The sequence below is a fragment of the Rhinoraja longicauda genome, chromosome 1 (genome assembly GCF_053455715.1).
Source record: "Rhinoraja longicauda isolate Sanriku21f chromosome 1, sRhiLon1.1, whole genome shotgun sequence".
Taxonomy (NCBI): domain Eukaryota; kingdom Metazoa; phylum Chordata; class Chondrichthyes; order Rajiformes; family Arhynchobatidae; genus Rhinoraja; species Rhinoraja longicauda.
The window spans coordinates 4,271,398-4,298,280 of record NC_135953.1 but is presented as its reverse complement, the minus strand read 5'-3'; the positions used below and the strand labels follow the sequence as shown (position 1 = coordinate 4,298,280).

Sequence of the window (26,883 nt, the reverse complement as noted above, 5' to 3'; positions counted from 1 at the left end):
TCTTCAGACTGATGTCAGGGGAGGGGGCGGGACAGGGGGTATGGGAGAAGGCAGGAACGGGGTACTGATTGAGAATGATCAGCCATGATCACATTGAATGCTCGAAGGGCCGAATGGCCTCGAAGGGCCGAATGGCCTCCTCCTGCACCTATTGTCTATTGACAGAGATAGAATGTAGTCAGAGACAGTCGGACTGGTGGGAGAACTGGGAGGGGGGGGAGGGGATGGAGAGAGAGGGAAAGCAAGGGGTATCTAAAGTTAGAGACATCAATGTTGATACCGCTGGGGTGTAAGCTACCCAAGCGAAATAATGAGGTTCAGTTCTGCTTGTGGATTTTGGAGAGAAGATAAAATCGGGCCGTGCGGGGCTGGGGAACGATAAGGTTGGAGGCTTTGGAGGGCAGAGAGCCGGAAGTGATGAAATCAGTTTTCAGTTATGTTTGTGGACACGTGTAGTATGTACAAACTCCATACGGACAGCTCTGGTGCAGATTTCACTGTCTTTCCCACAGACATAGAAAAAACATAGAATATAGGTGCAGGAGGAGGCCATTTGGCCCTTCGAGCCAGCACTGCCAGACCTGCAATGGACCTTGACTGTACTTTATTCTGTGTGCCTCAGTCATGCAGACTTGTTTAGTCTAGTTTATTGTCACGTGTACCGAGGTACAGTGAAAAGCTTTTTGTTGCGTGCTAACCAGTCAGCGGAAAGACAATACATGATTATAATCGAGCCATTTACTGTGTACAGATACAAGATAAAGGAGTAACGTTTAGTGCAAGGTAAAGCCAGCAAAGTCCGATAAAAGATAGTCCGGGGGTCACCAATGAGGTAGATAGTAGTTCAGCATTGCTTTCTAGTTATGCGAGGACGGTTCAGTTGCCTGATAACAGCTGGGAAGAAACTGTCCCTGAATCTGGAGGTGTGCGTTTTCACACTTCTGTACCTCTTGCCTGATGGGAGAGGGGAGAAGAGGGAGTGGCCGGGGTGAGACTGGTCCTTGATGATGCTGCTGGCCTTGCCGAGGTAGTGTGAGGTGTAGATGGAGTCGATGGAAGGGAGGTTGGTTTGTGCGATGGGCTGGGCTGCGTCCACAATTCGCTGCAATATCTTGCGGTCTTGGATGGAGCTGTTCCCAGACCGTGGTGTGGTGCATCTCAATACAATGCTTTTTATGGTGCAATTAGACCTGCAATAGACCTCAGCTTCTCTATATTCTCCGCAACTCTCAATCCCTATATCTCCACCGCAACAGCTCCCAAGACGAGGCTTTCCACTCGAGAACATTCAAGAGAGAGCTAGATAGAGCTCTTAAGGATAGTGGAGTCAGGGGGTATGGGGAGAAGGCAGGAACGGGGTACTGATTGAGAATGATCTGCCATGATCACATTGAATGGCTGTGCTGGCTCGAAGGGCCGAATGGCCTCGTCCTGCACCTATTGTCTATTGTCTATAACATCCGAGATGTCCTCTTTCTTTAGTAAACGTATTTTCCACCCTTCCCCACCCTCTCTTCTGTCACAGTTGAATTGAATTGAATTGAATACATTTTATTAGCCAAGTATGTGCACATACAAGGAATGTGCCTTGGTGCTTTGCTCACAAGTAACAACACGACATACGGTAAACAATTGAAAATAAGACATTATAATTTAAACATGTGAAGAATGAAATAAAATACCAGAGCAAAAGGAGGCTACAGACTTTTGGCTGCTGAGTAGAGCTACTGCTCGTGGAAGAAAGCTGTCTTTATGTCTGGCTGTGGCTGCTTTGACAGTCCGGAGTCGTCTTCCAGAGGGAAGTGCTTCAAAGAGTTTGTGGCCAGGGTGAGAGCGGTCAGAGATGATCTTGCCCGCTCGCTTCCTGGCCCTTGCAGTGTACAGTTCGTTAATGGTGATGCTCCCCGTGGTGAGCCCTGTCAACTGACCTCAGTCAGGCGAACGACAACAAACAGAGACAGCAGAAGCAGAAATAACAACGAACAAACGACAACAGCTTGCAGCCCTAGTGCCGCCTCAGTCGCTGCAGCTTGGCGCCAACCCGGAGCATGCGCCCTCCTTAGGGCGGGCACCTACGGATGTGGAACCGGATGGCATCACCCTGCTGCAGCTGAATGCGGAAGGCCTCACCAGGACAAAGACCCCCGTCAGTGGACATCTGCTACAGTTCCACAACGTTACTGCAATCCTGCTCCAAGAGACTCACAAACGTGACAGCTCCCATCTGAAGATCCCTGGTTACAGCCTGGCTGCCCACACCGAGAGGGACACCCACGGGATCACCACCTTTGTCTACAGTGCCTGGAGGGCGTTACATAACTTCTGCTGCCTCAAACGCAAGAAGAAGACGAAGGGGGAAAGGTTGCAGCCAACAACCTTCTCTTCTGATCGAACGATTATCTGAATGATGGCCGATTAGGAGATATTATCTGAATGGTGGCCGATTAGGAAAAGGGGAGATGCAACGAGACCTGGGTGTCGTGGTGCACCAGTCATTGAAAGCAAGCGTGCAGGTGCAGCAGGCAGTGAAGAAAGCGAATGGTATGTTGGCATTCATAGCGAGGGGATTTGAGTATAGGAGCAGGGAGGTTCTGCTGCAGTTGTACAGGGCATTGGTGAGACCACACCTGGAGTATTGCGTACAGTTTTGGTCTCCTAATCTGAGGAAAGACATTCTTGCCATAGAGGGAGTACAGAGAAGGTTCACCAGATTGATTCCTGGGATGGCAGGACTTTCATATGAAGAAAGACTGTATAGACTCGGCTTGTACTCGCTGGAATTTAGAAGATTGAGGGGGGATCTTATAGAAACTTACAAAATTCTTAAGGGGTTGGACAGGCTAGATGCAGGAAGATTGTTCCCGATGTTGGGGAAGTCCAGAACAAGGGGTCACAGTTTAAGGATAAGGGGGAAGTCTTTTAGGACCGAGATGAGAACGTTTTTTTTCACACAGAGAGTGGTGAATCTGTGGAATTCTCTGCCACAGAAGGTAGTTGAGGCTAGTTCATTGGCTATATTTATGAGGGAGTGAGATGTGGCCCTTGTGGCTAAAGGGATCAGGGGGTATGGAGAGAAGGCAGGTATGGGATACTGAGTTGGATGATCAGCCATGATCATATTGAATGGCGGTGCAGGCTCGAAGGGCCGAATGGCCTACTCCTGCACCAGTTTTCTATGTTTCCACATTTTCTATATTTCTATAATGCGCTGCAGCCTCCGGATGTTGTGCTTGGTGGCTGAGCCAAACCAGACCGTGATGGAGAAGGTAAGGACAGTGATGGCAGGGTAAAAACTGGACCATCATTGCCCGTGGCAGATTGTGTTTCCTCAGCTGCTGCAGGAAGTACATCCTCTGTTGGGCCTTTTTGCCTGTGGAGTTGATTGGGCCGAAGGGCCAGTGTCCATGGTGTATGACTCTATGACTGTTATAACCTGCAAACCTGCATGTCTTTGGAATGTGAGAAGAAACAAGTTGGGTCCTTCACTGTGTCTCTTTTGTGTCCCATGGTTCTGTTCTCGCGAAAAAGTTTTTCCTCACCTCAGTTTTAAATGGCCTCCCCTTTATTCTTAGACTGTGGCCCCTGGTTCTGGACTCACCCAACATTGGGAACATTTTTCCTGTACCTAGCTTGTCCAGTCCTTTTATAATTGTATACGTCTTTATAAGATCCCCCCTCATCCTTTTAAACTCCAGTGAATACAGTGAATACCCTTTCAGGTCTGAAGAAGGTTCTCGACCCGGAACATCACCCATCCCTTCTCTCCCGAGAGGCTGCCTGACCCGCTGAGTTACCCCAGCATTTTGTATCCAGCTTCGATAAGCTGAATCAACATCGACCGCCATTCAGGCTGGGGCTTGGCACAAAAACATGGCGAACCCAAGCTTGGATCAATTTGTTAGCAGGCGCTGACAGCAGCTCTGGGGCGTTGGAGCGCTGACGACTTTAGCAGATGGGTGAAGTGTGCAGGAGGGGGGGCGGGCAGCAAAGGTGTTGGCAGGCCGCTGATAAATCGCATATGACACTGCGAGATAAATGATCCACCTCCATCTCTGGCCACCTATTTATCATTTGCAGCCAGAGACCCGAGCGAGAAATCTGGCAATGAAAATGTAGTTCCCAAAGTGGAATTGTAAAGATTGTTTGAAGGAGGCAGCTCAATGCATTTCATCACCTAGTGACATGTTTGGAGAGAGTTAAGAGTGTTTAATTGTCAAATTAAGGGCAGTTAAATGCGAGAAACAGAGGACATAGGTTTAAGGTAAAGGGGGGAAAGGTTTAATAGGAATCTGAAGGGGTAACTTTCTCCACGAGCGGCCGGAGGAGGTAGACACAAAATGCTGGAGTAACTCAGCGTTTCAGGCAGCATCTCTGGAGAGAAGGAATGGGTGACGTTTCAGGTCGACACCCTTCCTCAGACCGATGTCAGGGGATGGGGCGGGACAGAGATAGAATGTGGTCGGAGACAGGAAGACTAGTGGGAGAACTGGGAAGGGGAAGGGGATGGAGAGAGAGGGAAAGCAGTGACTATCTGAAGTTAGAGAAGTCAATGTTCATACCGCTGGGGTGTAAGCTGCCCAAGCGAAATATGAGTTGCTGTTTCTCCAATTTGCGCTGGGCCTCACTCTGACAGTGGAGGAGGCCCAGGACAGAAAGGTTAGATTGGGAATGGGAGGGGGGGAGTTGAAGTGCTGAGCCACCGGGAGATCAGGTAGGTTAAGACGGACTGAGCGGAGGAGTTCAGTGAAACGATCGTTGAGCCTGCGCTTGGTCTCGCCGATGTAGAAAAGTTGACACCTGGATCAGGTAGTTGACCCAATGGAGCGCAGTGGTAGAGTTGCTGCCTCACAGCGCCAGAGACCCGGGTTCGACCCTGACCATGGGTGCTGTCTCTGCGGAGTACGTTCTCCCCGTGACCTGCGTGGGTTTTATCCGAGAACTTTGGTTTCCTCCCACACTCCAAAGTCGTACAGGTTTGTAGGTTAATTGGCTTGGTACAAAAATGTAAAAATTGTCCCTGGTGTATGTAGGGTCGTGTTAGTGTGCGGGGATCGCTGGTCGGTGCGGACTCGGTGGGCTGAAGGGTCTGTTTCCACCCTAATCTCTAAACTAAACTCAACTAAACAGGTACAGATGGCAGTGTCTGATCTTTTGCCTTCTCTCCCTCAGTTCTGGAGATGTACAGCAAATTACGAGAACAGATGAAGACTAAAAGGTAAGTCGCAATCTTGCTTTTGAGCTTTCTTTTCCTACTCCTTGGCTGTCAAGGACATTGCATTGTAGCCGGTGTATCTCAGCATCTCTGGAGAAAAGGAATAGGTGAAGTTTTCGGCTTGAGACGCTTCTTCATATAGAAACTTACAAAATTCTTAAGGGGTTGGACAGGCTAGATGCAGGAAGATTGTTCCCGATGTTGGGGAAGTCCAGAACAAGGGGTCACAGTTTAAGGATAACGGGGAAGTCTTTTAGGACCGAGATGAGAACGTTTTTTTTCACACAGAGAGTGGTGAATCTGTGGAATTCTCTGCCACAGAAGGTAGTTGAGGCCAGTTCATTGGCTATATTTAAGAGGGAGTTAGATGTGGCCCTTGTGGCTAAAGGGATCGGGGTATGGAGAGAAGGCAGGTACGGGATACTGAGTTGGATGTTCAGCCATGATCATGTTGAATGGCGGTGCTGGCTCGAAGGGCCGAATGGCCTATTCCTGCACCTATTTTCTATGTTTCAGACAGAGAGTCAGGGGAAAGGGAAACGAGTGATTATAGACGGTGATATAGAGAGATGTCCACCCCTCCCAACCCTTCCGAATTTGGCGGAAAGTTTCCAATTTCTTATTTCATTTCCGCCATTCAGACTTCGCCTCACATTCTTCCGCAAAACAGTCGGTAATTGCAATTTGTCAATTCGGCCGCTAGGGGTTCCGCGAGAAATGCCCCGCGGCCCTGCAAGTCTCCCCGAAAATGTGGCACCTAGGCTGGGCAAGGCGGCCAATCTCGACCTCATCGGGACTTCCACGGCCGATCGGTGGGTTGAATTTGCAACCTGCGGCCGGGGCTCTGGAACGTCAGCCCAGCTGGAGCCGGCACATCCATCCCCATCGCCGAGCGACTTCCTTGGCCGGCTGGATAAACCAGCAAAGCTCTGGAACCAAGAGTGCCAGAATATCAGTGGTGGAACTGTAATGATAAATATTAAATTTAAGTGCAAGATTATATAACTATATTGATTAGTTAAGACGGGGTTCACGTACAAAGCCCTAAACGTGCTTGCCCCCCCCCATATCAAAAAAATTCTAACCCACCACTCTATCTCCAGGTCCCTCAGGTCGGCCGACTTGGGGCTACTGACTATCCCGCGGTCTAGGCTTGAGCTCAGGGGTGACCGCGCTTTTGCGGTTGCAGCTCCTAGACTGTGGAACAGCATCCCTCTCCCCATCAGAACTGCCCCCTCCATCCACTCCTTTAATGTCCAGGCTCAAAACCTATTTCTACTCCCTAGCGTTTGAGGCCCTCTGAGGGGGCGCTGTGAACTGTTTATGTATGTGCTGTTATGTTTGTGTGCCATTGTATGTTCGTTTCTTAGTACCTGAACTGATGTACAGCACTTTGGTCAATGTGGGTTGTTTTTAAATGTGCTATACAAATAAAATTGACTTGACTTGACTTGACTTGATATAAAAAGCACAGCAGTAAAGCCAATTACCACCTTTTTGGGCTGATTTTCAATTAATGTGCGAATTTACTTCAACAAGTACGTCCGTATGCTTAGTCGAGTAGCATATATCAACTCTTTCTTCATAACGTAGTCATACATTTTATGACCATTATTCTTTTATTCAATACCAAGAGAATTGGGATGTGTAAGGAAAAAGCAAAATAGAAAAAACAAAACAAAACAATTTTTTTCTTTGTGTTGCAAAAAGTATCTCTGTTCAATCTCTGGGCGGCACGGTAACGCAGCGGTAGAGTTGCTGCTTTACAGCGAATGCAGCGCCGGAGACTCGGGTTCGATCCTGACTACGGGTGCTGCACTGTAAAGAGTTTGTACGTTCTCCCCGTGACCTGCGTGGGTTTTCTCCGAGATCTTCGGTTTCCTCCCACACTCCAAAGACGTACAGGTATGTAGGTTAATTGGCTGGGTAAATGTAACAATTGTCCCTAGTGGGTGTAGGATAGTGTTAATGTACGGGGATCACTGGGCGGCACGGACTTGGTGGGCCGAAAAGGCCTGTTTCCGGCTGTATATATATGATATGATATGATATGATAATAACCTTTCTATAATAGCAGAAGATACTCGTGATAGGCCTGACATTGTACATGTAGTCCAAGAACTACAGACTGTTGGAAATAATAGTCATTTTTCACACGTGAATGTAGCGCAACACGTAAGCGCATTTGGCGTGTATACTTTTTCTTTTGCTGAAAAGTTGCATTACGCGCCATATTATGAATTTTGATGTAAAATTCTGAATTTTGGACATCAAAATTGTGTATTTGTAAAAGCAAATGTTGGGCGGTCTGGATATCGAATGAATGAAAGATATAGAAACATAGAAAATAGGTGCAGGAGTAGGCCATTCGGCCCTTCGAGCCTGCACCGCCATTCAATATGATCATGGCTGATCATCCAACTCAGTATCCTGTACCTGCCTTCTCTCCATACCCCCTGATCCCTTTAGCCACAAGGGCCACATCTAACTCCCTCTTAAATATAGCCAATGAACTGGCCTCAACTACATTCTGTGGCAGAGAATTCCACAGATTCACCACTCTCTGTGTGAAAAAAAACGTTCTCATCTCGGTCCTAAAAGACTTCCCCCTTATCCTTAAACTGTGACCCCTTGTTCTGGGCAAAAAAGTAACGTTGCAAAAAAGTAACGATGATAAAGGAAACAGGCCATTGTTGCACCATTAGGCGAGGTGAAAATGAGTTACAGACAACGAGAGTCAACAAGTCGACTTTGAAATATGTACAGCAACTTGTGTGGGGGAGAGACGGGGAGAGAGAGGGATTGCAAGGGTTACTTGAAGTTAGAGAAATCATTATTCAAAAGAACATGTCCGTTTGCTGCCCGTCTCTGATGGTTGGCGTGGACAAGGAGCCCCTTTGTTATTCTGTGTGACTCTGACTCTTCAATGGACAATTGGCTGAAAAATCGTCCGTGTGAAGAAAATAAAAAGTCAGGACACTTACTTTAGAATTCTCTGCCTCAGAAGGCAGTGGAGGCCAATTCTTTGAATGCATTCAAGAGAGAGCTGGATAGAGCTCTTAAGGATAGCGGAGTCAGGGGTATGGGGCGAAGGCAGGAATGGGGTATTAAGAATGATCAGCCATGATCACATTGAATGGGGGTGCTGGCTCGAAGGGCCGAATGGCCTCCTCCTGCACCTATTGTCTATTGTCTATAAAATATCCAATGTTGGATCCTACCCGCTCACCCTGGAAAATGAAAACACATAATTTCTAACTTGGGGGTGCATATTCGGCTGCTGTTCCCCCACACATTTGCTTGTTCATGCAATTTTAGCAGAGACATCTCAGCTGGTAACAGGATCTTTATTGGGATTCAGTAAGAAGCAAAAGCATAATTTGTAACTCTTCCATCGTAAGTTGGGAACGGTGAATAATAATACCCAGCACAAACCTTCCAATTTGGAAGAACGTTTTCATCTTACAAACCAATTAATTCCTCATGGTTTGTCAGTGGTGGCTGTCAGAAGAGAGAGCACATAGACTGGTTGCATCACGGCCCGGTTCGACAACTCCAATGCCCAGGACAATAGACAATAGGTGCAGGAGGAGGCCATTTGGCCCTTCAAGCCAGCACCTCCTCCTCAGGAGCAATGGAGACTGCAAAAAGTGCTGGACACTGCCCGGTCCATCACGGGTACTGACCTCCTCACCAATTGTGGACGCAGCCCAAACCATCACACACACCAACCTCCCTTCCATCGACTCCCATCTACACCTCACGCTGCCTCGGCAAGGCCAGCAGCATAATCAAGGACCAGTCGCACCCCGGCCACTCCCTCTTCTCCCCTCTCCCATCAGGCAACAATTATAGAAGTGTGGAAACGCACACCTCCAGATTCAGGGACAGTTTCTTCCCAGCTGTTATCAGGCAACTGAACCATCCTACCACAACCAGAGAGCAGTGCTGAACTACTATCTACCTCATTGGTGACCCTTGGATTATCCTTGATCGGACTTTGTTGGCTTTACCTTGCACTAAACGTCATTCCCTTACCATGTATCTGTGCAGTGTAAACGGCTCGATTGTAATCACATGTAGTCTCTCCACTGACTGGTTAGCACGCAACAAAAGCTTTTCACTGTACCTCGGCACACGTGACAATGAACTAAACTGAACTCGAAGGGATCTACAGGAGTCGCTGGCTCAAGAAGGCAGCCAACATCATCAGAGACCCACACCACCCTGGCCACACTCTCACTTCACCCCTGCGATCAGGAAGAAGGTACAGGAGCCTGAAAACTGTAACGTCCAGGTTCAGGAGCAGCTACAGTTATCAAGCTATTAAACACGATAAACCATCTAGTTCAGAAATCGGAGGTGCAAAGAGACTTTGGAATGCAGGTGCATGGTTCCCAATAAGTTAATGTGCAAGTCGAATCGGTAGTAAAAAAGGCAAATGCAGTGCATTTATTTCGAGAGATTTAGAATACAAACACAGGGATGTAATGGTGAGGCTTGAGAAGGCGCTGGTCAGGCCGCATTTGGAGTATTGTGAGCAGTTTTGGGGCCCATATCTGAGGAAAGATGTGCGCCCTGGATGGGGTCCAGAGGAGTTTTATGGGAATGATCCCAGGAATGATCGGCTTAACATATAATGAGCATTTCAAGGAACTGGAGTTTAGAAGAATGAGGGGGGACTTCATTGAAACTTACTCAATAGTGACTGGCCGGAATAAAGTGGATGTGGAGAGGATGTTTCCACTAGTGGGAGAGCCTTGGACCTGAGGTCATAGCCTCAGAATAAAAGGAGATGAGGAATCTCTTTAGTCAGAGGGTGGTGAATCTGTGGAATTCTTTGCCACAGACGGCTGTGGAGGCCAAGTCAATGGATATTTTTAAGGCAGAGATTGACAGATTCTTGATTCGTACGGGTGTCAGGGGTTACGGGGAGAAGGCAGGAGAATGGGGTTAGGAGGGAAAGTTAGATCAGCCATGATTGAATGGCGGAGTAGACTTGATTGTCCGAAAGGCCTAATTCTACTCCTCGAACTTATGAACTACAACCTCTAAATAAGCTCTGAACTGGATAGACTTGCGGGTATTGTTTTTATATTTGCACTGTTTCTGTTCATTTTTTAACATGTATATAATATACAGAACATTTTTTGTTGTTTGGTATGGTGTTTACAGAATACTATGTTTATACATCTGTTATGCCGCTGCTAGTAAGAATTTCGCTGCTCTGTTTCGAGACAGATGACAATACTTGACTCTTCATCAAAGATGAAGCCATTGGGAATGTGATTTATGTTACATCGTTACTGTTGACATCGGTAAGAATTTCATAGAAGTTTTTATCAAACTGAATTGGCTTCTGGTTTATTGGTGGATACAAAATGCTGGAGTAACTCAGCGGGTCAGGCAGCATCTCGGGTGACGATTCGGGTCGAGACCCTTCTCAGGATTCAGGATATCTTTATTTGTCTTCCAAAAACCAAGTTTTTTTGACGAGAGTTTGTCGCCCACAGTCCAACAATAAGAGCAATAAAATAAGCAAATAACACAACCCCAACCAACACAAAACACACAAAAAAGAAACATCCATCACAGTGAGTCTCCTCCAGTCACCTCCTCACTGTGATGGAAGGCCAGAATGTCTTTTCTCTTCCCCTGCCGTCTTCTCCCGCGGTCAGGCTGTTGTACTTGCCACGTTCCAGGCAGCGCCGGACGGTGAAAGGTCCGCAGCGGGCCGACGCAAGCCCCGCGATCTGGGGCGGGCGAAGACGCTGCCGCTGCCGCTGCCGCTGCACGTCGGGGCGGTCGTGGCTCCCGACATTGAAGCCCCCGCCGAGCAGAGAAAAATCCCGCGGCCTATTTCAGGCGGGCCGACCCAAGCCCCGCGATGTCAGGGGAGGGGGCGTATGTTGAAAGGCTGGAGCGATTGGGCTTGTATACACTGGAATTTAGAAGGATGAGGGGGGATCTTATTGAAACATATAAGATAATTAGGGGATTGGACACATTAGAGGCAGATAACATGTTCCCAATGTTGGGGGAGTCCAGAACAAGGGGCCACAGTTTGAGAATAAGGGGTAGGCCATTTAGAACGGAGATGAGGAAGAACTTTTTCAGTCAGAGGGTGGTGAAGGTGTGGAATTCTCTGCCTCAGAAGGCAGTGGAGGCCAGTTCGTTGGATGCTTTCAAGAGAGAGCTGGATAGAGCTCTTAAGGATAGCGGAGTGAGGGGGTATGGGGAGAAGGCAGGAACGGGGTACTGATTGATAGTGATCAGCCATGATCGCATTGAATGGCGGTGCTGGCTCGAAGGGCTGAATGGCCTACTCCTGCACCTATTGTCTATTGTCTATTGACCCCGCTGAGTTACTCCAGCATTTTGTGTCCACCTGCTGGTTATTGATATTGGTTTATTATTGCCATGTGAATTTTTGTTTGACTATTTCAATATCAGGACAGGAAATCAAAAGCTTGTTGATAGAGTTAGACAGTCAGAACATTTCTGCCAAGGTGGAAATATAAAAGACTTCAGGGCATAGCTGAGAGTCATAGAGTCTTAGAGTGATACAGTGTGGAAACAGGCCCTTCGGCCCGACTCGCTCACACCGGCCAACAAAATCCCAGCTACACTAGTCCCACTTGCCTGCGCTTGGTACATATCCCTCCAAACCTGTCCTATCCATGTACCTGTCTAACTGTTTCTTAAACGACGGGATAGTCCCAGCCTCAGCTACCTCCTCTGGCAGCTTGTTCCATACACCCACCACCCTTTGTGTGAAAAATTCCTATTAAATCTTTTCCCCTTCACCTTGAACCTATGTCCTCTGGTCCTCGATTCCCCTACTCTGGGTGAAAGACTGTGCATCTACCCAATCTATTCCTCTCATGATTTTGTACACCTCCGTAAGATCACCCCTCATCCTCCTGCTCTCCAAGGATTAGAGACCCAGCCTACTCAACCTCTCCCTGTAGCTCACACCCTCTAGTCTTGGCAACATTCTCGTAAATCTTTTCTGAACCTTTTCAAGCTTGACAATATCTTTCCTATAACATGGTGCCCAGAACTGAACACAATATTCTCAATGCGGTCCCACCAACGTCTTATACAAGACACATATAGAGGTTTAGTTTAATTTAATTTAGTTAAGGGCGGAACAGTGACGCAGCAGTAGAGTTGCTGCCTCACAGCGCCAGAGATCCTGACCTCAGGTGCTGTCCGTACGGAGTTTGTACGTTCATCCCTTCGAGCCAGCACCGCCATTCACTGTGATCATGGCTGATCATTCACAATCAGTAAACCGTGCCTGTTTTCTCCCCATATCCCATGATTCCACTAGCCCCCCTAGAGCTCTATCTAACTCACTTTTAAATTCATCCAGTGAATTGGTCTCCACTGCCCTCTGGCAGAGAATTCCACAAATTCACAACTCTCTGGGTGAAAAAGTTTCTTTTCACCTCAGTTTTAAATGGCCTCCCCTTTATTCTTTAACTGTGGCCCCTGGTTCTGGACTCGCCCAACATTGGGAACTTCTGGCTTGTTCAGTCCTTTCATGATTTTATTTAATTCTCTATAAGATCCCCTCTCATCCTTCTAAACTCCAGTGAATACAAGCCCAGTCTTTCCAATCTTTTCCTCATATGACAGTCCCGCCATCCCAGGGATTAACCTCGTGAACCTCAATAGCAAGAACGTCCTTCCTCAAATTAGACAACAGCAGGAAACCATGGCTGCAAATCAGAGTTGTGAATCTCTGGAATTCTCTGCCTCAGAAGGCAGTGGAGGCCAATTCTCTGAATGCATTCAAGAGAGAGCTGGATAGAGCTCTTAAGGATAGCGGAGTCAGGGGGTATGGGGAGAAGGCAGGAACGGGGTACTGATTGGGAATGATCAGCCATGATCTCATTGAATGGCTGTGCTGTTGGGGCACCCTGGAAGAACCACAGATCACAGGTATCATTAATCATTTTGCAGGTGAAAGAAACCTGCAACAAACTGCACCGGTAAAGCAAAACACTGCAGATGTAGGAAACCTGAAATAGACAATAGACAATAGACAATAGGTGCAGGAGTAGGCCATTCGGCCCTTCGAGCCAGCACCGCCATTCAATGTGATCATGGCTGATCATTCTCAATCAGTACCCCGTTCCTGCCTTCTCCCCATACCCCCTGACTCCGCTATCCTTAAGAGCTCTATCTAGCTCTCTCTTGAATGCAGAAAGCAGGAACGGGGTACTGATTTAGGATGATCAGCCATGAATGTTATCATATTGAATGGCGGTGCTGGCTGGAAGTGCTGAATGGCCTTACTCCTGCACCTATTTTCTATCTTCTATGTTTCTATGTGGGGAGGATGTTTCCACTAGTGGGAGAGTTTGGGACCAGAGGGCACAGCCTCAGAGATTAGTTTATCTTGGCATCCATCATGTTCAGCACAGACACTGGGCTGAGGGACCCGTTCCTGTACTGTTCTGTGTTCTATGTTAAGGGTGTCTTGTGGCAAGTCTCGTAACATTATGAGATTAGGTGCTAGCTTCACGTCCTGGCCAATAGACCTCCTTCAGCCAGTGTAATGGACAGACTGATGCCTCATGTTGTACATAGTGTGGGGGGTAACTGGTGTTAGCATTGGCCAGGCTTCATGGCCTTCTGATTCCTGTTAATAGTTTCTTTGTCTTTTCCTCCATCTGTTCCCTATTTGTGTGACCTGACCAGCTTTGCAGCAGTCACTGCCTTTGCTTTTATGTGCGCTCCGAGATGCCTTGAACTCAAGTCTTCTTGGTGTCTCCCTTGGAGTACTGTGTGCAGTTTTGGTCTCCAAATTTGAGGAAGTATGTTCTTGCTATTGAGGGCGTGCAGCGTAGGTTCACTCGGTTAATTCCCGGAATGGCGGGACTGTCGTTATGTTGACAGACTGGAGCGACTAGGCTTGTATACACTGGAACTTAGAAGGATGAGAGGGGATCTTATCGAAACATATAAGATTATTCAGGGGTTGGACACGTTAGAGGCAGGAAACATGTTCCCAATGTTGGGGGAGTCCAGAACCAGGGGCCACAGTTTAAGAATAAGGGATAGGCCATTTAGAACGGAGATGAGGAAAAACTTTTTCAGTCAGAGAGTTGTGAATCTGTGGAATTCTCTGCCTCAGAGGGCAGTGGAGGCCAATTCTCTGAGTGCTTTCAAGAGAGAGCTAGATAGAGCTCTTAAGGACAGCGGAGTCAGGGGGTATGGGGAGAAGGCAGGAACGGGGTACTGATTGGGAATGATCAGCCATGATCACATTGAATGGTGGTGCTGGCTCGAAGGGCCGAATGGCCTCCTCCTGCACCTATTGTCTATTGTTAGCTCAGGGCTACAGTATCCGGGATAGGCCTAGATAGAGTGGATGTGGCATTCTCTGAAGGGCCTGTTTCTGCGCTGTATCTCTAAATCTAAAAAAATCTAAATCTAAATAGAGACCCAGCCTGCTCAACCTCTCCCTGTAGCTCACACCCTCTAGTCCTGGCAACATCCTCGTAAATCTTTTCTGAACCTTTTCAAGCTTGACAATATCTTTCCTATAACATGGTGCCCAGAACTGAACACAATATTCTAAATGCGGTCTCACCAACTTCTTATACAAGACACGTATAGAGTTTAGTTTAATTTAAGGGCGGAACAGTGACGCAGCAGTAGAGTTGCTGCCTCACAGCGCCAGAGATCATGACCTCGGGTGCTGTCCGCACGGAGTTTGTACGTTCATCCCGTGACCTTCGTGGGTTTTCTCCGGGTGCTCCGGCTTCCATCCACACTCCATAGACACAGGTTTGAGGTTTAATTGGCTTGGTAAAATTGTAAATTGTCCCTGGTGTTCGTAGGATAGTGCTAGTGTGTGCAGATGTCCCAGCTTGGCGACATAGATAGGGGTACGTTTAGTGTTGCCAACTTCCTCACTCCCAAATAGACAATAGACAATAGATGCAGGAGGAGGCCATTCGGCCCTTCGAGCCAGCACCACCATTCAATGTGATCATGGCTGATCATTCTCAATCAGTACCCCGTTCCTGCCTTCTCCCCATACCCCCTGACTCCGCTATCCTTGAGAGCTCTATCCAGCTCTCTCTTGAAAGCATTCAGAGAATTGGCCTCCACTGCCTTCTGAGGCAGAGAATTCTACAGATTCACAACTCTCTGACTGAAAACATTTTTCCTCATCTCAGTTCTAAATGGCCTACCCCTTATTCTTAAACTGTGGCCCCTGGTTCTAGACTCCCCCAACATTGGGAACAAGTTTCCTGCCGCTAACGTGTCCAACTCCTTAATAATCTTATATGTTTCAATAAGATCCCCTCTCATCCTTCTAAATTCCAGTGTCGCTCCAGTCTTTCAACATATGACAGTCCCGCCATTCCGGGAATTAATCTAGTGAACCTACGCTGCATGCCCTCAATAGCAAGAATATCCTTCCTCAAATTTGGAGACCAAAACTGCACACAGTACCCCAGGTGCAGTCTCACTAGGGCCCTGTACAACTGCAGAAGGACCTCTTTGCTCCTATACTCAACTCCTCTTGTTATGAAGGCCAACATTCCATTGGCAAATACGAGAGAAGGTGACGTCACCGCCCCGCGCCCCACGCGACCTTACTCAGCCAGCGGCCATGTGCTCCCGCTCCACCAATGGCGGCCGCCCGGCTCGGGCGGCCACCATTGGTGGAGCGGGAGCACGTGGCCGCTGGCTGGGTGAGGTCACGTGAGTCGCAGGGCGGTGACGTCACCCTTTGTCCCTTATTTGGGAGTGAGGAAGTTGGCAACCCTACGAATACGGGACTTGGGCGGTTCCGTACGGGAACAAACTAATTTAGCCCAAAATACGGGATGTCCCGGCTAAGGCGGGACAGCTGGCCACCCCGAGGTACGTTGGCTGGTGTGGGCACGCTGGGCCGCCGGGCCCGTCTCCACGCTAAATGACCCAATGACTCCATGGCACTAAATCTTTTTCCCTGTCAAGTCCTCCCCCACGTGCTGACGACTGCTGTCAGCACTCAACGTGAGCTGCAGCTCCCTGTCTGCGATCCAGCTCGTTGTCACAGGAGCACGTGTGGCTGATATACACATGTTGTCCACTTCCTGACGCGAGACTCGTGAACTTGACAGCAGGCCACACGGGTCTGAGCAGCAGATGGTGGAAGCACGCTGTGGCAACAAGCTGCGGTCCTCTTGCAAAGCTGCCCCTGGGGCCGGGATGGGGGGGCAGGGCACAGGAGCAAGGAAAGGATGCAGGCTGAAGAAGGGTCACACATGCACGTGAGTTTGATTGTATCTATAAGACAATAACTGCAGATGCTGGTACAAATCGAAGGTATTTATTCACAAAACGCTGGAGTAACTCAGCAGGTCAGGCAGCATCTCAGGAGAGAAGGAATGGGTGACGTTTCGGGTCGTGACCCTTCTTCAGACCCATTCCTTCTCTCCTGAGATGCTGCCTGACCTGCTGAAGGGTCTCGACCCAAAACGTCACCCATTCCTTCTCTTCTGAGATGCTGCCTGACCTGCTGAGTTACTCCAGCATTTTGTGAATAAATACCTTTGATTGTATCTATGTATGGTTTGTCTGACCTGTTTGGATAGCACATATAAACAAAGCTTTTCCTTAGACATTTGGTTTAGTTTAGTTTCTTGTCACGTGTACCGAGGTACAGTGAAAAGCTTTTTGTCAATAGACAATAGACAATAGGTGCAGGAGGAGGCCATTCGGCCCTTCGAGCCAGCACCGCCATTCAATATGATCATGGCTGATCATTCCCAATCAGTACCCCGTTCCTGCCTTCTCCCCATACCCCCTGACTCCGCTATCCTTAAGAGCTCTATCTAGCTCTCTCTTGAAAGCATTCAGAGAACTGGCCTCCACTGCCTTCTGAGGCAGAGATAGGAGGGAGAGATAGATCAGCCATGATTGAATGACGGAGTAGGCTTGATGGGCCGAATGGCCTAATTCTACTCCTATCCCTTTATGACCTTACGATCCACGTTCCCACCGTTGCCGCTCGCCGCGACTTCCGTGCCTTGAATCCCACGCTCGAAGACTCAGCAAAACCACCAGGACAGGGTCCAACATTACGCTGCCTGTTCTGGGAAAGCACGACCCACATCTGCGCCACAAACACACACAAACCCACGACCCAGATGGGGAGGAGATGTGGCGGGCGTTCAACGCCAGGGAAGACGTTTCATTGACATTCCAGCTGAGGCCCCTGGCTCTGCTCCCTTCTCAAGATGGTGTGCAGTTCCCGACACCATCTCCTCAGGCCAACGGGCTTTTGCAAACGGAGAGCGCTCAGTAACTCTCGGTCGGATTGTTGCCAAGAGACCCACGACCTGAAATTTGAGGAAGGATATTCTTGCAATTGAGGGCGTGCAGCGTAGGTTTACTAGGTTAATTCCCGGAATGGCAGGACTGTCATATGTTGAAGGACTGGAGCGACTAGGCTTGTATACACGGGAATTTAGAAGGATGAGAGGGGATCTTATCGAAACATATAAGATCATTAAGGGGTTAGACACGTTAGAGGCAGGAAACATGTTCCCAATGTTGGGGGAGTCCAGAACAAGGGGCCACAGTTTAAGAATAAGGGGTAGGCCATTTAGAACGGAGATGAGGAAAAACCTTTTCAGTCAGAGAGTTGTGAATCTGTGGAATTCTCTGCCTCAGAAGGCAGTGGAGGCCAATTCTCTGAATGCATTCAAGAGAGAGCTAGATAGAGCTCTTAAGGATAGCGGAGTCAGGGGGTATGGGGAGAAGGCAGGAACGGGGTACTGATTGAGAATGATCAGCCATGATCACATTGAATGGCGGTGCTGGCTCGAAGGGCCGAATGGTCTCCTCCTGCACCTATTGTCTATTGTCTATTGTAACTCTCGGTGGGATTGTTGCCAAGGGATCCACGACCTGAAATCCATTACACCGAAGACAGACACAAAGTTCTGGAGTAACTCAGCGGGACAGGCAGCATCTCGGGAGAGAAGGAATGGGTGATGTCTCGACCTGAAACGTCACCCATTCCTTCTCTCCCGAGATGCTGCCTGATCCGTTGAGTTACTACAGCATTTTGTGTCTACCTGCGAATTAAACCAGCGTCTGCAGTTTTTTTTCCTATTCCTTTTCCCTATTCTGTAGGCAGACACTGGTTAACACCGAAGACAGACACAAAAAGCTGGAGTCACTCTGCTGGTCAGGCAGCATCTCTGGAGAAAAGGATTAGGTGACGTTTCGGGTCGAGGCCCATCTTCAGACCGAGAGTCAGGGGACATGGTGGTGAATCTGTGGAATTCATTGCCACAGAAGGCCATGGAGGCTGTGGATATATTCATAATAATAATAATAATAATAATAATCCTTTATTCGTCCCACAACGGGGACATTTGCAGGGTTACAGTAGCAAAGTGGATAGCAAAAATAGATAAGCATTCATTATAAATAAAATATGGCAGAGATTGATAGATTCTTGATTAGTACGGATATCAGAGGTTGTGGGGAGAAGGCAGGAGAATGGGGTGAGAAGGGAGAGATAGATCAGCCTTGATTGAATGGTGGAGTAGACTTGATGGGCCGAATGGCCCAATTCTACTCCTATCTCTTATGAACTTATGACAAGAAGTGGGTGTGGTCGAAGGAGAGGTTGTTGACAATGAATGTTGGTCAGGGAAACTCTGGTTCTGCAATCAAGGATGAAACAGAGGGCTTTAAGGTCTTCCTGTTGGGGTTAGAGTGACTGAATGTTCCCTGACTCTCAGCATGAAGAAGAGTCTCGACCCGAAACGTCACCCATCCCTTCTCTCCAGAGATGCTGCCTGTCCCGCTGAGTTACTCCAGCTTTTTGTGTCTATCTTCGGTTTAAACCAGCATCTGCAGTTCTTTCCTATACATCCATTAGACCAACACAAGGACGTTGCCAGGACTCGAGGGCCTGAGCTGTAGTGAGAGGTTGGGTAGGTTAGGACTCTTTCTTGGAGGGCAGGAGGATGAGGGCTAACCTCATCATAGTCACAGTCATACAGCATGAAAACAGGCCCTTCGACCCAACTTGCCCAGGCCAGCCAACATGTCCCAGCTACACTAGTCCCACTTGCGTGCGTTTGGTCCATATCCCTCTAAGCCGTTTGGTCCATATCCCTCTAAGCCTGTCCGATCCATGTATCTGTCTAATTGTTTCTTGAACATTAGGATAGTCCCTGCCTCAACTACCTCCTCTGGCAGATCGTTCCATACACCCACTGCCCTTTGTGTGAAAAAGTTAACCCTCAGATTCCTTAAAATCTTTTCCCCTTCACCTTAAACCTGTGTCCTCTGGTTCTCATAGAAACATAGAAAATAGGTGCAGGAGGAGGCCATTTGGCCCTTCTAGCCACCACCGCCATTCATTGTGATCATGGCTGATCATCCACAGTCAGTAACCCGTGCCTGCCTTCTCCCCATATCCCTTGATTCCGCTAGCCAATAAATTCTAATCCAGGCATCAGTCTGGTGAATTAAAAGCACAAAGTGCTGGGGTTACTCAGCGGGTCAGGCAGCATCTGTGGAGAACGTGGGTAGGTGACGTTTCGGGTCGGGACCCTTCCTCAGAATGATTGACGGTAATGGAGGTGGGGAGTTTTTGTTTAGAGATACAGCGCGGAAACAGGCCCTTTCGGCCCACCGGGTCCTCGCCGACCAGTGATCCCCGCACACTAACGTTATCCTACACGCACTAGGGACAATTTTTGTTTTTACGCTTACCAAGCCAATTAACCTACATATGTCTTTGGAGCGTGGGAGCAAACCGAAGATCTCGGAGAAAACCCACGCAGGTCACGGGGAGAACGTACAAACTCCGTACAGACAGCACCCGTAGTCGGGATGGAACCCGGGTCTCCGGCGCTGCATTCGCTGTAAGGCGGCAACTCTACCGCTGCGCCACCGTGAAGGGCCCAGTGAAGAAGGCCCAGAGAGCGGAGGGGCAGGACAAGGCCGGGCAGGTGATAGGTGGATATAGTATTGTTCCATAGATTGTCCTAAAGAATTGAAGCGTTAACTTAGTTCAAAAGTTCATAAGTTCATGTCAGAGGAGCAGAATTAGGCCACTCGGCCTATCAAGTCCACTCTGCCACTTATTCATGGCTGATCTATCTCTCCCTCCTAACCCCATTCTCCTGCCTTCTTCCCATAACCCCTGACACCCGAACTGATCAAGAATCTAAATCCCTCTCTTCCCCTCCCCCTTCCCAGTTCTCCCTCTATCTTCCTGTCTCCACCTATATCGAGGGGCGGCACGGTGGCACAGCGGTAGAGTTGCTGCCTTACAGCGAATGCAGCGCTGGAGACTCAGGTTCGATCCTGACTACGGGCGCCGTCTGTACGGAGTTTGCACGTTCTCCCCGTGACCTGCGTGGGTTTTCTCCGAGATCCTCGGTTTCCTCCCACACTCCAAAGACGTGCAGGTATGTAGGTTAATTGGCTGGACAAATGTAAAAATTGTCCCTCGTGGGTGTGGGATAGTGTTAGTGTGCGTGGATTGCTGGGCGGCGCGGACCCGGTGGGCCGAAGGGCCTGTTTCTGCGCTGTATCTCTAAATCTAAAAATCTAGAATCTATATCCTTCCTTTGTCCCGCCCCCCTGACATCAGTCTGAAGAAGGGTCTCGACCCGAAACGTCACCCATTCCTTCTCTCCCGAGATGCTGCCTGACCTGCTGAGTTACTCCAGCATTTTGTGAATAAATGCCTTCGATTTGTACCAGCGTCTGCAGTTATTTTCTTACACAAAGAATCTAATCAATCTCTGCCTTAAAAATCCTGTTTTTCCTTTCTCAGATGCTGGCCTGACGTGCAGAGTGTTTTGTGCGTTCTCAGTTCTTATTTCAGATTTCCAGCATCTGCAGTTTTTAAAATTTTCATTTTCTTTTATCGTGTGCTGTCCTTAGGTGGCAGCATAACATAAGGCTAACACGTGGAGAGCAAGGAAACTGAAAATACTGGAACTAGAACAGTCAGTGCTGGAAACGCAGAACCTGTCCATGAAAACTCAGAACAGTGTCTGTGGAATTCTCTGCCACAGAAGGCTGTGGAGGCCAAGTCAATGTATATATTTATGGCAGGGGTTATGGGGAGGGCAGAATAGGTTTGGGAGGGAGAGATAGACTAGCCTTGATTGAATGGCGGAGGAGGCTTGATGGGCCGAATGGCCTAATTCTGCTCCTAACACTTATGACCTTATGATCTTATGGTCTTGAGCACAGGAACAGGCCCTTTGGCCCACAATGTCAGTACAGAACATGATGCCAAGTTATACTACTCCACCTGCCTGCACGTTAGGGAGGAACTGCCGATGCTGGTTTACACCAGAGATAGACACAAAATGCTGGAGGGACTCAGCAGGTCAGGCAGCATCTCCGGAGAAAGGGAACAGGTGATGCTTTGGGACGAGACCCGTCTTTCAGACTGAGGGACGGGGGAGAGGGAAACTTGAGGTATGAAAAGGTGCAGAACAGATCAGAGCCGGCACCAATGACCAACGAGCCCACAATGGTCCATTGTTGGATGTGGAGGCGGTGGTAATGAAGAATGGTGGCACGAACAATAAAACGAGAGGGAATGCAAGGGTTACTTGAAATTAGAAAAATCGTTCCTTTTCTTGCATGTTAGGTTTAGGTTTATTATTGTCACGTGTACTGAGGTACAGTGAAAAACCTTGTTTTCAGTTTCAGTTAAGTCAAGTCAATTTTATTTGTATAGCACATTTAAAAACAACCCACGTTGACCAAAGTGCTGTACATCAGTTCAGGTACTAAGAAACGAACATACAATGGCACACAAACATAACAGCACATACATAAACAGTTCACAGCGCCCCCTCAGAGGGCCTCAAACGCTAGGGAGTAGAAATAGGTTTTGAGCCTGGACATTAAAGGAGTGGATGGAGGGGGCAGTTCTGATGGGGAGAGGGATGCTGTTCCACAGTCTAGGAGCTGCAACCGCAAAAGCGCGGTCACCCCTGAGCTTAAGCCTAGACCGCGGGATAGTCAGTAGCCCCAAGTCGGCCGACCTGAGGGACCTGGAGATAGAGAGGGGGGTTAGAAGATTGTTGATATGGGGGTGGGGGATGGGGGGGGCAAGCCCGTTTAGGGCTTTGTAGGTGAATAGGAGGAGCTTGAAGGTGATTCTGTACCGTACTGGGAGCCAGTGGAGAGAGGCCAGAGGCCAGAACTTATTGCAAGATGTACCGAAAAACCTTTGTTGCGCACTAACCAGTCACTGGAAAGACAATACACGATCACAGTCGAGCCATTTACAGTGCACAGATACATGATAAAGGGAATAACGTTTAGTGCAAGGTAGAGCAAGTAAAGTCCGATCAGAGATAATCTAAAGATCACCAATGATGCAGGTTGTAGTTCAGCACTGCTCTCTGGCTGGTGATAGGATGGTTCAGCTGTTTGATAACAGTTGGATAATACTATACATCAATACGATCGTCAAAATCATGGACGATAAGTAGAGCAAAGAGAAGATACAGAGTGAAGATATCGCTCTCAGCATTATAGACAATTGACAATAGGTGCAGGAGGAGGCTATTCAGCCCTTCGAGCCAGCACCACCATTCATTATGATCATAGCTGATCATTCTCAATCAGTAACCCGTTCCTGCCTTCTCCCCATACCCCCGGACTCCGCTATCTTTAAGAACTCTATCTAACTCTCTCTTGAAAGCATTGTTAGGCACCAGTATCTACGTGCTTGTCAAATAGCCCCTTAAATGCTGCTATTGTCTCTGCATTCATAGAAAAATACAAACATAGACAATAGGTGCAGGAGTAGGCCTTTTGGCCCATCAAGCCAGCACCGCCATTCAATATGATCATGGCTGATTGTCCAAAATCAGTACCTCATTCCTGTTTTTACCCCATAACCCTAGATTCCGTTAGCCCTAAGAGCTAAATTTAACTCTCTCTTGAAAACATCCAGTGAATCGGCCTCCACTGCCTTCTATGGCAGAGAATTCCACAGATTCACAACTCTCTGGGTGAAAAAGGTTTTCCTCATCTCAGTCCTAAATGGCCGACCCCCTTATTCTTAAACTGTGACCCCTGGTTCTGGACTCCCCCAACATGGGGAACATTTTTTTCTGCATCTAGCCTGTCCGATCCCTTAAGAATTTTATATGTTTTTATAAGATCCATGTACCTATCGAAAAAGCCTCTTAAAGGCCACAATATCCTCCACCATCCTGTTTAAAAGCCTTGCCCCACACATTTCCTTCAAACTCTCTCCCAGTTCTCCCTCTATCTTCCTGTCTCCACCTATATCCTTCCTTTGTCCCTCCCCCCCTGACATCAGTCTGAAGAAGGGTCTCGACCCGAAACGTCACCCATTCCTTCTCTCCTGAGATGCTGCCTGACCTGCTGAGTTACTCCAGCATTTTGTGAATAAATACCTTTGATTTGTATCAGCATCTGCAGTTATTTTCATATATTACACCACCTTAAAGTCATGCCCTCTAGTGTTTGACATCTAAAAGGTTCTGTCTGTCTACCCTATCTATGCCTCTCATAATTTAATATACTTCTGTCAGGGCTCCCCAACTTATGACGTTCCAGTGAAACCAATTCAAGTTTGCCCTTTCCCTACAACTCCCCGACCCCCACCCCCCACTCTCTTCTTTCAGTTTGAAGATGGGTCCCTATCCAAGACGTCACCCATCCTTCTCCAGAGATGCTGCCTGCCCCCCGGACTCAGAGACACAGCGCGGAAACACGCCCTTCGGCCCACCACCGAGCTCGTGCCGACCGGCGATCCCCGCACAATAACACTACCCAATGCACACTTTTGTTAACATTTGTACCAAGCCAATTAACCTACAAACCTGCATGTCTTTGGAGCGTGAGGAGGAAACCGAAGATTTCGGAGAAAACCCACGTGGTCGTGGGGAGAACGTGCAAACTCCGTACCGACAGCGCCTGTAGTCAGGATCGAACCCGGGTCTCTGGCACTCTAAGGCAGTTGCTCTACCGCTGCGCCACCGTGCCTGCGTGTTTGTCAAAACTCTGATGATATGTAATACCCTCCAATCGAGGTAGCATTGTCCTGTGGATGGACACAAAAAAGCTGGAGTAACTCAGCAGGACAGCTAGATGCAGGAAAAATGTTCCCAATGTGCTAGATGCAGGAAAAATGTTCCCAATGTGCTAGATGCAGGAAAAATTTTCCCAATGTTGGGGGAGTCCAGAACCAGGAGCCACAGACTAAGAATAAAGAGGAGGCCATTTATAAAACTGAGATGAGAAAACAATTTTTCACCCAGAGAGTTGTGAATTTGTGGAATTCTCTGCCACAGAGGGCAGTGGAGGCTAATTCACTGGATGAATTTAAAAGAGAGTTAGATAGAGCTCTGGGGGCTAGTGGTATCAAGGGATATGGGGAGAAGGCAGGCACAGGTTACTGATTGTGGATGATCAGCCATGATCACAATGAATGGCGGTGCTGGCTCGAAGGGCCGAATGGCCTCCTCCTGCACCTATTTTCTATGTTTCTATGACAAGCAACATCTCTGGAGAGAAGGAATGGGTGACGTTTTGGGCTGGGACCCTTCTTCAGACTTGCACATCATCTCTGAAACAGGATGATATCGTTGGAGGGGGTTTCACATTTCTCCTACCGTTCCACGTCAGCAACAAACGCTCTTTCCTAAATATTGTTCATCCTCCGCAGTCTCACTAACGTTGGAGCTGACACACGCACTGTCCCCAGCTCCTGTTTTCTCAGGATAACCTCATTTGTCTCGCACCCGCCACCTTCTTGCAATCTGCCAGAGCGTGCTGCCATCCCTGGCACAGCACCAACCGTCTTTAGTTTAGTTCAGAGATACAGCGCGGAAACAATAGACAATAGGTGCGGGAGGAGGCCATTCGGCCCTTCGAGCCAGCACCGCCATTCAATGTGATCATGGCTGATCTTAAGAGCTCTATCTAGAGAATTGGCCTCCACTGCCTTCTGAGGCAGAGAATTCCACAGATTCACAACTCTCTGACTGAAAAAGTTTTTCCTCATCTCAGTTCTAAATGGCCTACCCCTTATTCTTAAACTGTGGCCCCTTGTTCTGGACTCCCCCAACATTGGGAACATGTTTCCTGCCTCTAACGTGTCCAATCCCTTAATAATCTTATACGTTTCGATAAGATCACCTCTCATCCTTCTAAATTCCAGTGTATACAAGCCTAGTTGCTCCAGTCTTTCAACATATGATAGTCCCGCCATTCTGGGAATTCCGGGAATTAACCTAGTAACAGGCCCTTCAGGCCCACCGAGTCCACACCGACCAGCGATCACCGCACACTAACGCCACCCTACACACACTAGGGACAATTAACCTACAAAGCTGCACGTCTTTGGAGTGTGGGAGGAAACCGAAGATCTCGGAGAAAACCCACGGGGAGAACGTACAAACTCCGTACAGACAGCGCCCGTAGTCGGGATCGAACCTGTGCCTCTGGCCCTGCAAGTGCTCTAAGGCATTTGCTCTAACGCACCGCCACCATTCTTGCCTATGATTCATTCCAGAGGCTTGATCTCGAAAGGCCCGACTAATTCAGAGTCATAGAGTGATACAGCGTGGAAACAGGGCCAACTTGCCCCATCTACACCAATCCCACCTGCCTGCGTTTGGCCCATATCCCTCTAAACCTGTCCTAAGCACGTACCTGTCCAAATGTTCTTTAAACATTGTGATAGGACCTGGCTCACCCACCTCCGTTACTTTAGTTTAGAGATACTGCTAGGAAACAGGCACTTCTGTTTGCCGAGTCTGCCCCCACCAAAGACCCCCTTGCAGTAGCACTATCGTACACGCACTAGGGACAATTTCCTATGCTGCTGAAGCCAATTAACCTACAAACCTGCACGTCTTCGGAGTGTGGGAGGAAATGGGAGCACCCGGGGCAAACCCACGCGGTCACAGTGAGAACGTGCCTACTCCCGTGCAGACAGCACCCATAGTCAGGATCACACCTGGGTCTCTGGCGCTGTGAGGCAGCAACTCTACCGCTACACCTCTGGCACCATACACACCACCCCCCCTTTGTGCAGCATTCCTAATAGCTGGACCACCTCCACGTCAGCACCAATGACTCTCCATGACTCTGAGAGAAGCTGCAGAAATCACGAGAGGAATAGATTGGATAGATGCACTCTTGCATAGAGTAGACGAATCGAGAACCAGAGGACATCGGTTTAAGGTGAGGGGGTGGACAGATTTCATAGGAACCGAACGGGTAACACTTTCACACAAAGGGGCGGTGGGTGTATGGAACGAGCTGCCGGAGGACGTAGTTGATGCAGAGACTGTCGCAATGTTTAAGAAGCATTGGAGGTAGACACAAAATGCTGGATTAACTCAGCGGGTCAGGCAGCATCTCGGGAGAGAAGGAATGGGCGACGTTTCGGGTCGAGACCCTTCTTCAGACAGGTACATGGATAGTATAAGAAAATAACTGCAGATGCTGGTACATGGATAGGACATGGATAGGACAGGTTTGAAGGGATATGGGCCGATCACAGGCAGGTGGGACTAGGGTAGCTGGGACTCAGTGTGGGCAGGTTGGGCCGAAGGGCCCGTTTCCACGCTGTATCACTCAATGACTCTGTGAAAGAGGCTGCAGAAAGT

The 26,883-nt window shown here is 48.5% G+C and overlaps 1 protein-coding gene across 1 annotated transcript in view; it reads left to right on the top strand.

Annotated features, from left to right (window-relative positions):
* Positions 1-26,883, top strand: part of exoc6b (exocyst complex component 6B) — a 563,998-nt gene that overhangs the window by 89,164 nt on the left and 447,951 nt on the right. Inside the window, exon 5 of the mRNA XM_078404240.1 lies at positions 5,170-5,215. Within this exon, the coding sequence (XP_078260366.1) occupies positions 5,170-5,215 (46 nt within the window). The remainder of the gene's footprint in view (positions 1-5,169; positions 5,216-26,883) is intronic.